The sequence below is a fragment of the Babylonia areolata genome, chromosome 24, assembly GCF_041734735.1.
Source record: "Babylonia areolata isolate BAREFJ2019XMU chromosome 24, ASM4173473v1, whole genome shotgun sequence".
NCBI classification, from domain to species: Eukaryota; Metazoa; Mollusca; class Gastropoda; order Neogastropoda; family Buccinidae; genus Babylonia; species Babylonia areolata.
The window spans coordinates 52,219,555-52,232,054 of NC_134899.1; the positions used below are offsets into that span (position 1 = coordinate 52,219,555).

The 12,500-nt window shown below is 44.9% G+C and overlaps 1 protein-coding gene across 5 annotated transcripts in view; it reads left to right on the top strand.

The window, feature by feature from the left end:
* LOC143298556 (teneurin-m-like) overlaps positions 1-12,500 on the top strand; it is a 282,172-nt gene that overhangs the window by 133,351 nt on the left and 136,321 nt on the right. For all 5 annotated transcript variants that reach the window (XM_076611431.1, XM_076611432.1, XM_076611434.1 and 2 more), the window contains one exon: positions 6,930-7,147. In XM_076611431.1, the coding sequence (XP_076467546.1) occupies positions 6,930-7,147 (218 nt within the window). The remainder of the gene's footprint in view (positions 1-6,929; positions 7,148-12,500) is intronic.

Genomic DNA, 12,500 nt, shown 5'->3' on the forward strand with positions numbered 1-12,500 from the left:
CGACTGTGAGCCCCCCATTGAAGGGGGCGGTGGCCTATTCAATAAACTAGTGTCAGTGTCAGTGTCAGTGTCTCTTGTTTGATTTCAGGCCAGATCACAGCCACCCGCCGTTCAGGGCGTCGGGGTGGTTCCCCAAATTGAATGACCAAATGAATAAATAAAACAAAACAAAACAAACACACACACACACACACACACACACACACACACACACACACACACACACACAAGCAGTTAAAAGTTTAAATTTCTTAAAAATTGTAAGTCACTCTCCTTGGGGACAAGACTCCAAAATTCTTTTACATTTAGCGACATCTCTCGTAAGATCAAAATTGACCTACGGTCAAGAAATTTTCTTTTCTGCTCTGCCGACGTTCCTAAAGAAGCTGCGAATAATTGACAGTAAAGCTGTGAAACTGGCTTTAGGGGTACCTGTGCATACTAAGACCTCAGAAGCCTATAAGCTTGCGGGTATTCTACCACTAGATGAAATCAGAAAATTAAGTTCTGCTAAATATATTGTGAGATGTACAGCAGTGGATGATTTTGAGGAATTAAATATTAGGTCTGATATTGATTTTCCAAAAAATGCACAAAATAATTCAAATCTACAAACCATTCGCACATATGTGTCAGATATTTTAAATTCTTCAGACATTGATTTGCATGATATGGCACCTCGTGTTCTGGTGCCACCTGTCCCTCCCTGGGAGTTAACAAAAGCAAACGTCAACATATGTGCTTCTGACACAACAAAAGGAGAATCTCCACATATAATAGCAGCATCTGTCAGAATTGAATTAGAAGAAAATTTTGATTATCATTTAAAAGTTTACACTGATGGCTCGGTCCTAGATGATAGCAGTGCAGGATCTGCTTTTGTCATTCCTGACTTAAAAACAGAAAAATCATTATTTAGGTAAGGGACATTCAATTTTTACAGCTGAATTGGTGGCCATCCTTATGGCTTTAAATCATCTTGTTGATATACCAATCATAATAAGTAATATCCTATTTTGTGTTGATTCTCAATCTGTCTTAAAAGGTTTGCTCCTTTTTGAGAATTATCAAAGAGAAGATTTATTTTTTGAAATTAGGTATTTATTGCACTCCCTATTTGTGAAGGGTACAAATGTTGATTTTTGTTGGATACCATCCCACACTGGATTCCGTTATAACGACCAAGCAGATAGGGCAGCAAAAAGGGGAGCAAAAAATCATATAGATAGTATAAAAGTATATTGCCCATTGTCATACAAGGAAATAAGCAATATACTAGAAAGAGACTTTTATAGGTGCTTGAATTCAAGTCTAAAACCTCGTCAGTTGACTCTCTCAGACTTTGGTCCGATTCGCAGACCAATTCTGAGCTTAGCTCTCAGACTATTATCAAATTCATTACGGACCAAGTATTGTTCTAATGTCAAGTGTATATGCTTTAATAACCTGACAATTGAGCATATAATTTTTCACTGTAGCTTGATGAAGCCTTTTGTACACGAAAGTGTGTCTTCACAAGTGACTGAGAACGTTGATGTTTTTGACTTTTTGCATTCATTATCAGTTGTTTCGCTTGTCAGTTTAACTGTATTTAGAGGGTTTTTTTTGTTTGTTTGTTTGTTTTGTTTTTCTTTCAAATTTCACCCACATTTTTACCCTCATTTGCCCAGTTTCCCCAAACCCTCCATTCATCCACATCCCCCACCCCTTCTAACCGATAATACTCAGATGTATTCATAAATACTTTTACAAAATGTCTTCAATCACCGATATGTGTGACGGGACATTAAACAAAAATTCCTTCCTTCCTACACACACACACACACACACACACACACACACACACACACACACACACACACACACACTCAAAACAACCTCTCTCTCTCTCTCTCTCTCTCTCTCTCCGTCTCTCTCTCCTACTCCACCGCCCTCTCTCTCTCTTTCTCTCCACGTCTCTCTCTCCCTCGCTCCCTCCCTCTCTCTCTCTTTTTCTCTCCCTTCTCTCTCTCCCTCTTCCCCCTCTCTCTCCCTCTCTCCGGGGTGAGTTCAGGTTCACAGACTTGGTAAGACGCGGATTCGGAGCTCTCCCAAAAAATTGCTATTATTTTTGTTAATTGCGTCTTTTAAAACAAGATCCATCGATAAGAATGGAATCAAGTTCTTCTGATGTCACCAACGAACAAAATATTCAAAAATTACTTCAATCGCAAAAGCAGGATTTTGAAAATTTACTTTACAAAGTTTTGGACTGTCGTCTTCCAGCAGTGACACAGCAAATTTCAGCCAACCTAGAAAAGGCAGTGTGTGAGCTAAAAAGCGAAATGCACGAGCTGCGTGCCAAGACATCATCACTTGAAGAAACGGTGACAACTGCTGTTCATGAAACATACCTCGCAAAGCAAGCTGTGATCCGGTTGGAAGGCAGTTTGTCACAAGCCACAGCAAAACTGTCGGACAAGATAGAAAAACTTGAAATGTTTTCGAGACGTGAAAACCTGAAGTTTTTCAATGTTCCTCGAACATCCAGCCCCGAGTCGTACCACGAATGCGTGACGGCCGTTCTCAGTGTGTTGGAAGGGACAGTGCCAGGTAAAGTGTGGTGCCGTGATGACATTGTACGTGCACACAGACTCGGACACTACAACGACAATAATAGCCGCCCTCCGCCGATGATTGTCAAGTTCACACGATGGTCAGACAAAATGGCAGTCTTGACACAGGGTAAAGCTGCTCTGCGGAGAAAAGACGTAAGCGTGGCTGCAGATCTGACAGACAGGCAGAGAGAAACCATCAAAGATTACCGTCACCAAGGTATGCACGCATACTACAGAGGGAACAGGCTTGTTGTGGAGGAACATAAGCGGCCACACATTTCTCAGCGGCAGCGGGGACACGGGGACCACGGGGGGCGCGCCCAGCACGACACCAGGTCCTACTACAACACCGGCAGCAGCACCGGCACCAGTGACCGAGGAAACCTCAGAGAGCGGGGTGACGGGCCGACATCTGAGCCACACCACGGATACTGGTACCCTGACCACCGGTACGACGACGGACCATCAGCCGACTTCTACAGGAGGTACGGGGGTGAGAGCTGGAATCAGGACGGGAGTGAGATGCAGGATTGGAACTACCATGTCCAGCCATACCCCCACTATGCTTCTATGCGTCACTTTCCACCATTGCCATCAACACGAAACGCCAACGTCATCAGTGTCCGGTCTGATAACACTAACGTGACTCAAACAGGTAGTATGAATGATACTATGACACAGGGACACAGTACTACACAAACATCTACCGAGACAGACAAAGAGACTGCCAAAGGAACTGACAAAGAGACTGAAAAAGAGATTGACGAAAGCAAAGACAATACCCTCACTAAAAACATAGAGAAAACATCTGCTGCGGACAACGAAGTTTACGTATGCGGACAACAGATATCTGACAGTGACACGCCCTCCGTGACAGTTACTGTTACTGACGTTACCGTCACTGACAATCAGCCACAATATACCGCACAGAACGACACGGAAACAAACAACGAGCAAAACACAAAACCACAACAAACTTGTGAGGCAACGAGACAGACTGACTATAGCAACACAAACACAGCAGAACAGGTAGATGACGTGACAGACCCTGACTCGGTGACGGAACTACACACACAGCCAGCAACAGAACGCAACAGCCAAGACAAGGCCACATCAGTGCACAAGACACGGACCTCCAGAGACAGAAGTGCACGTGACGCGCCGGCAGCTCGGCTGAGAAGTGCCTCGTGTACAGCAACCACAACTAAACGACAAACTACCATTCAGGAAGCAACAGGTAGAACCACAAAACAAAATAACCAATAGGGATTCGGCCAGGCTCATGTCACGAAGAATATTAACTTTGTCACATAATATTGAAGGGCTTTCCCATGTGTATAACCATGAATTACGATCAATAATTTTGATTTTTGTCTTCTTGTAGAAACGTTTACAACTCGGTTTCCAGAACATTTGTTCCCAGATTATGATGCTTTTGTTGTGCCGGGTGTTAGACTCTCGGATGGTATAACTGCAAGACTGTCCGGAGGTTTGACACTCCTTGTGAAGAAAGATTTTTCCAAGTATGTTGAAAAAATAGATGTGGAGTATGACAACATCATAGCAGTAAGACTGTCCAAAGATATGTTTGGCACAGAATTGCCAGTAATGCTACTTGGTGTGTATTTACCACCGAGTACTTCTGACTATTGCAATACAGAGATATCAAATGGTGTTGCTATTGTAGAACAATGTATTATGGATTTGATAGAGTGTTATGGAAATGTCTTTTCTGTTACTTGGGGACTTTAATGCACGCACTGGGGGTGAAAATGCAATAGAGAATGATGATATAGAGGTAGATGTGTTACTAGACGATGATAGGGAATACAAGGTATATCGCTCGTCAAAAGATAACATTCAGAATGACTTTGGTAAATATCTATTGAATCTTTGCAGTTCTTTTGATCTTTCTATTGTAAATGGTACTATCAAAGAAGACATTGATTTGGGTAACTTCACTTACATTTCTTCTACAGGATGCAGTATTGTTGATTATGTCATAGTATCACGTTGTTTGTTAAATTCTTTTGTTTCCCTGAATGTTAGACCAAGGATTGAATCAAAACACATGCCTGTAGAATTTGTCATGCACTGTCAAGCAGATATAGCTGAAGTATGTCGTACTCAGAGTACTTACCAAGTTGAAAAACTAGTTTGGGACCAAGAAAAAACCGAGGAATTTCAAGAAAAACTGGGGTCTGGTGAATTTAAAATCCATTTGGAACGAGCTTCTTACCTGGTGAATCATAATGTTGATGAAGCCTTACAAATTTTCAATGATGCGTTGCTTTCTGTTAGTGATTGTATGAGAAAAAACGTTACCATAGGAAATGTACGAACCGACCCGTGGTTCGACCAGGAATGTAACCAACACAGAAGAGATCTCCGTCACGATTTGAGACAGTACTACAAACTTAAGGATGACAATTTAACTATTAGAACTGCGTATAACCAGAAACGCAGGGAATACAAAGAGCTCTTACGGCTGAAAAAGAAAACCCATCGTAAAAAAGTGTTGAAGGCACTGCATGAGAATGTTAATAATCCTACCGGATTTTGGAGCAAACTCAAATCATTTTCAGGCAGAAAATCTGGTGAAAATAACGTAAGTAAAGATGAGTGGTATAAATATTTCTCTCAGGTTTTTCAGTCTCAGGCTAACAATGACCTGTCAGACAATGTAGACAGCCAGTCTGAAGAACCTATCAGTAACGAGCAAAGCCAACGGCAAGGCAGCGGGCCCTGACGGGATCATTGGAGAAATCTTTAAAAATTCTATCACTGTGATTGCTCCATTTTTGGTCCTCTTGTTCAATCAACTCTTCTCTTCTGGAAGTTATCCCCTACAGTGGTCGGAGGCTATCATCCATCCCATATTTAAAAAAGGTGACAAAAATTTACCAGATAATTATAGAGGGGTATCCCTGTTGAATATATGCAGTAAACTGTACAGCCATGTATTAAACGAACGATTAAATAAATGGATTGAAAGTAACAATGTCATTAACGACTGTCAAGCCGGTTTTAGAAAGAAATATAGCACAGTTGATCATGTTTTTACATTATTCGCCATGGTTCAAAAGCAATTGTTGCTGCACAAAAAAGAGCATTAAGTATTGGTTGAAAATTTTGAAAATGTCGCCCCATCGCTTACCACACAAAGCGTATAAAATGTTATTGTACTACCATTACAGTAATAAGAACACTTGGGCATCATCAGTCTGCTTTTTCTTATATAAATTTGGCTTTGGGGAGGTCTGGGAAAACCAAGGGGTCGGTAACGAAAATGAATTTTTAAAAGTCTTGAGAAATAAGCTAATTGACGAATACAAAACACAGTGGTCTTCTGATATGCTGCACAGTGAACGTTTTCAATTCTATAGAACATTTAAAAGTGATCTTATTTTATCTCCATACTTACAATTAGTAAATCATTTGCGAGCCAAAGTCAGTCTGATCAGAATGCGACTGGGTGTGTCTGAATTGTATGTCCATAAGTTGCGTTTCAGAAGGAACTTGTCAGTAAATCAGCTGCTTTGCCCATTCTGTGAATTTCAAATAGAAACTGGAACTCATTTTGTCCTACAATGTCCAAAGTACCTGGATTTAAGAGAACAGTATATCCCTGCCAAATATTATAATTATCCATCACAATTTAAGCTGACAATGCTGTTTGCATCAGAATGTAAAACGTTGGTCATCCGCCTTGCTCTGTTCCTTGAGAAAGCTCTGGAAGTCCGTCGTATGTATCTGTTGGATTGATAGTTTAAGTATGTCGTCAATACTTACATGAGTGTGTGTGTGTGTGCGTGCGTGTATATGCGCGAGTGCATAGGTGTGTGTGTATTTAAATGTGCATGTATGTATGTGCATAGCTGTGTATATGTGTACATATACACGAGTTTGGATAACTATGTGCACATGTTCAAATTATGTAATATGGTTTTTGATCATAACTTGCGTGACCTTGCAGGGAATCATTCATCTGATGTGACTATGAATTTGTAACTACCCTCAGTGACATGGGCCAGTGGCCTATTCATTAAACCATTCAGTGTTCAGTGTTCAGTGTTCTCTCCCTCTCTCCCTCTCTCTCCCTTCTCTCTCTCCCCCTCTCTCTCTCTCCCCCCTCTCTCTCTTTCCCTCTCCCCCCCTCTCTCTCTCCCCCTCTCTCCCCTCTCTCTCTCCCCCTCTCTACCATCTCTCTCTCTTCCCCTCTCTCCCCTCTCCCCCCCCCTCTCTCTTTCTCTCCATCTCCCCCCCCCCCCAAAAAAAAAATAACAGCTACTCTTCATTCACGAAGTCTTGACTCTTTCTTGGTCTTTCCAGGCCAGGCCACAGCTACCCGCCGTTCGGGGTCGGGGTGGTACCCGGGATGGCGTCAGGGTCCTACCCGCCGTCCAACGACTACACGTACTACTCCAAGTTCAGCACGGCCTCCCAGCGCATGAAGAAGCAGCTGAGCCAGCGCTGCACGTGGAAGTGCACGGCCCTCCTGCTCCTCATCATGTGCGTGGCCCTGCTGGCATGCACGGTCTACTTTGCCGGTCAGTGGAGGGAGTTGTTTTGTTGGTTGTTTGTTTGTTGTTGTTTTTTGTTTTTTTGGGGAGGGGAATCTTTTTTCTTTTTTAGGGGGTGGGAGGGGGTGGGGGGCCTGAGGGGGTGTGTATGTGTGTTGTGTTTGTTTGTGTGTGTGTTTGTGTGTGTGTGTGTGTTGAATAATTGTTACTGTTTGTTGCGCGTTTCTTACTGTATCTGTTGATGGTGTGGTGTGTGTGTGTGTGTGTGTGTGTGCGTGTGTGTGTGTGTTGAATAACTTGTTATTGTTTGTTGCGTTGCTTACTGTTATCTGTTGATGGTGTGTGTGTGTGTGTGTGTGTGTGTGTGTGTGTTGAATAACTGTTATTGTTGCGTTGCTAACTGAATCTGTTGGTGTGTGTGTGTATGTGTGTGTGTTGAATAACTGTTACTGTTTGTTGCGTTGCTTACTGTATCTGTTCATGGTGTGTGTGTGTGTGTGTGTTGAGTAACTGTTACTGTTTGTTGCGTTGCTTACTGTATCTGTTCATGGTGTGTGTGTGTTCGTTCTTTAGTTTAACGTCTTTTCACTGTAAGTGATATTAGACGAGGGAAGGAAAAAAATCGAGTGGGAGGAGGGGGAGGGTGGGGGGAATTACTGTGTACGCATACGAGTAAGTGAAAGTGTGTGTGTAATTATTGTTATTGTTTGTTGCGTTACTTACTGCATCTGTTGATGTAGATGCCGTGTCAATTTCGTGTCTGTTTCGTATTCCGCGTGTGGTGGGTAAACTCTGTGTGTGTGTGTGTCTGTGTGCGTACGTCCGTGTGTGTGTGCGTAGGTGAAAATCGGGCATGTGCGTGTGCTGTGAAAACCTACGCGTTATTTTTCTCTCGATGTACGCGCCTTTCCCTCCCCCCTCCTGTTCCATCTAGTCATCCATCCATCCATCCCTCCCTCCCTTCCAGCCAGTGACATACATCACGCAAACATTTTTTTTTTTTTTTTTTTTTTTTTTTTGTACGCTTACAGTTGACTTCATCAAGTTTTTGCGCCTTATGAATATTATCATTATTAGTAGTAGTTCTTTTTATGTATTTATCTATTATTTATTTATTTATTTATTTACTTATTTCTTTTTATTGTATTCCTTTTTTTTTCTTTTTTTCTTTTTTCTTTTTTTGTTGTTGTTGTTGTGTTATTTTATTTTATTTTTTAATTCTATCCTATTCTCTTTTTTTTTTTTCCTTTTTTTTTTATTAATATCTCAAGGCCTGACTAAGCGCGTTGGGTTACGCTGCTGGTCAGGCATCTGCTTGGCAGTTGTGGTGTAGCGTATAATGGATTTGTCCGGGCGCAGTGACGCCTCCTTCAGAATTGAAACTCACAGGTCGTCGGTGATACTTCCTTCCATCCAACTCCACCTCACCACCACCACCAACACCCCCCCCCCCACGCCCCCCAGCCCCCCACCACCACCCGCCTTCCTAACCACCACTGCTCCACCCCACACCACTTAACTTCCAGTCAGTGGGTATTGTTTTAGTGGGGGGAGGGGGTGTGTGGAGGGGGGGGTGCTGTTATTAGGTCTGGCACCGCCTCAGTCGTGTGTTTTAGCCGGGTGGGGGGCCCCCCGTTGAGTGGAGTTTAGTGTGATGGTCTTGTCGTCTCGCTCCTCTCGGCTTTCGTTGGCAGTTTTATGGAGGATGTTTGGGAAGTGGGGGGAGAGAGAGACAGGGAGAGAGGGAAAGAGAGAGATGGTGGAGAGAGAGAGACAGACAGGCAGGCAGGCAAAGAGAGAGAGATGGTGGAGGGGGAGAGAGAGAGATAGAGAGATGGTGGATAGAGAGAGATACAGATAGTGTTGAGAGAGAGGGGGGAAAGAGAGATGGTGGAGAGAGAGAGATACAGATAGTGGGGAGAGAGAGGGGGGAGAGAGAGATGGTGGAGAGAGAGAGAGATACAGATAATGTTGAGAGAGAGGGGGGAAAGAGAGAGATGGTGGAGAGAGAGAGAGATACAGATAGTGGGGAGAGAGAGGGGGGGAAAGAGAGAGATGGTGGAGAGAGAGAGAGATTACAGATAGTGTTGAGAGAGAGGGGGGAAAGAGAGAGATGGTGGAGAGAGAGAGAGATACAGATAGTGGGGAGAGAGAGGGAGGGAGAGAGAGAGAGATGGTGGAGAGAGAGATACAGATAGTGGGGAGAGAGAGGGGGGGAGAGAGAGATGGTGGAGAGAGAGAGAGAGATGGTGGAGAGAGAGAGAGATACAGAGAGGGGGGAGAGAGAGGGGGGAGAGAGAGAGAGATGGTGGAGAGAGAGAGAGATACAGATAGGAGAGAGAGGGGGGAAAGAGAGATGGTGGAGAGAGAGATACAGATAGTGGGGAGAGAGAGGGGGGGAGAGAGAGATGGTGGAGAGAGAGAGAGATACAGATAGTGTTGAGAGAGAGGGGGAAAGAGAGAGAGATGGTGGAGAGAGAGATACAGATAGTGGGGAGAGAGAGGGGGGGAGAGAGAGGGGGGGAGAGAGAGATGGTGGAGAGAGAGAGATACAGATAGTGGGGAGAGAGAGGGGGGGGAGAGAGAGAGATGGTGGAGAGAGAGAGAGATACAGATAGTGTTGAGAGAGAGAGGGGGGGGAGAGAGAGAGAGATGGTGGAGAGAGAGAGATACAGATAGTGTTGAGAGAGAGGGGGGAAAGAGAGAGAGATGGTGGAGAGAGAGATACAGATAGTGGGGAGAGAGATGCTGGAGAGAGAGAGATACAGATAGTGTTGAGAGAGAGGGGGGAGAGATGGTGGATAGAGAGAGATACAGACAGTGTTGAGAGAGAGTGGGGGAAAGAGAGAGATGGTGGAGAGAGAGAGATACAGATAGTGGGGAGAGAGAGGGGGGGGAGAGAGATGGTGGAGAGAGAAAGATACAGATAGTGTTGAGAGAGAGGGGGGGCGGAAAGAGAGAGATGGTGGAGAGAGATACAGATAGTGTTGAGAGAGAGGGGGGGAGAGAGAGAGATACAGATAGTGTTGAGAGAGAGGGGGGGAGAGAGGAGAGAGATGGTGGAGAGAGAGAGATACAGATAGTGTTGAGAGAGAGGGGGGAGAGAGGAGATGGTGGAGAGAGAGATACAGATAGTGTTGAGAGAGAGGGGGGGAGGAGAGAGAGATGGTGGAGAGAGAGAGATACAGATAGTTGTTGAGAGAGAGGGGGGGGGAAAGAGAGAGATGCTGGAGGAGAGAGAGATACAGATAGTGTTGAGAGAGAGGGGGGGAAAGAGAGATGGTGGAGAGAGAGAGATACAGATAGTGGGGAGAGAGGGGGGGGAAAGACATACAGATAGTGAGGAGAGAGAGGGGGGGAAGAGAGAGGGTGGTGAGAGAGAGATACAGATAGTGGGGAGAGAGAGGGGGGAAAGAGATACAGATAGTGAGGAGAGAGAGGGGGGGAGGAGAGAGAGATGGTGGGAGAGAGAGGATACAGATAGTGGGGAGAGAGAGGGGGGAGAGAGATACAGATAGTGAGGAGAGAGAGGGGGGAGAGAGAGAGATGGTGGAGAGAGAGAGATACAGATAGTGGGGAGAGAGAGGGGAGAGAGATACAGATAGTGAGGAGAGGAGGGGAGAGAGAGAGAGATGGCGGAAGAGAGAGAGCGCGCGTGTGTATGTGTCTGTGTGTGTGTGTATGTGTGTTGTTGTGTGTGTGTGTAGACTGGGGTTGAGGAGGCTGAGTGGGGGCAAGGAAAGGTGTTATCTTCCTACTAACCCTCCCTCCCTCCCTCCCACCCCCACCCCCTCAGACATCCCCCTCACGGCTCAGAAAGAAAATATGAACATATTGACAGACACACACACACACGCACACACACACACACACATTTATTTATTTATTGTAATCTTTAAATGTTTAGATTAAAAAAAAAATACTCATGGCTGACATTCATAGGCTGAAGCGGCCGTTGATTCTTGAGAAGAGGGCTGAATGCCTTTTTTTTTTTTCTTTTTTCTTTTTTTGTTCCCTCAAAATGATTAGAATCCTGTCTTGAGAAATGTTTTGTTTTAAAGTGCCTCCTCTGCCTCCTCCTCTGCCTCTTCCCGCCCCTCGCCAAAGTTGAGGACCTTTGAGGAGGATGCAGACAGACAGACAGACAGAGGGGCAAATAGAGAGAGGGACAGAAGACACACATACAGAGAGACACACACAAAGACAGACAGACAGAGAGAGAGGCAGACAGGTAGAGAGAGGGACACAGAGAGAGAGAGAGAGAGACACAGAGACAGAGAGAGAGAGAGAGGGGGGAGGACAGATAGAGAGACAGAGAAAGACAGAGATAGCTCTAGAATCGGGGCTGGGTGTGATGTTGAAGATCCAGAAGGCGAAAGAGACAGTTTTACTATTTAGCGTTCTCTCCAAAGGGTGGCATGGCAGCGTAGATTTGATTTGGCTTTGAGTCGAGCTGCGGCACACACGCACGCACTCACTCACTACTCCTCAACTCACTCACTCTCACTCACTCACACACACACACACACACACACACACCACCACACACACAACACACACACACAGATCTACACAGAGTGAGGGAAGGAGAGAAAGCAGGCAGGCAGACAGACACTACAGACAGGACAACTACAGACGACACTACAGACAGACACTACAGACCAGACACTACAGACAGACAATACAGACAGACATACAGACAGGACAGACAGACAGACCACTACAGACAGACCTACAGACAGCACTACAGACAGACAGACACTACAGACAGACACTACAGACAGACACTACAGACACACACCACAGAGACTACAGACAGACACCACAGACAGGACAGACAGACAGACACTACAGACACTACAGACAGACACTACAGACAGGACAGACAGACAGACACTACCAGACAGACAGACACTACAGACAGACACTACAGACAAGACAGACAGACACTACAGACAGGACAGACCAGACAGACACTACAGACAGACAAGACAGACAGACAGACAGACACTACAGACAGACACTACAGACAGACAAGACAAGACAGACAGACACTACAGACAGGACAGACAGACAGACAGACAAGACAGACACTACAGACACTACAGACAGACACTACAGACAGACACTACAGACAGACACTACAGACAGACAGACAGACACTACAGACAGACACTACAGACAAGACAGACAGACACTACAGACAGGACAGACCAGACAGACACTACAGACAGACAAGAAGACAGACAGACAGACACTACAGACAGACACTACAGACAGACAAGACAAGACAGACACTACAGACAGGACAGGACAGACAGACAGACACTACAGACAGACAAGACAGACAGACACTACAGACAGACACTACAGACAGACA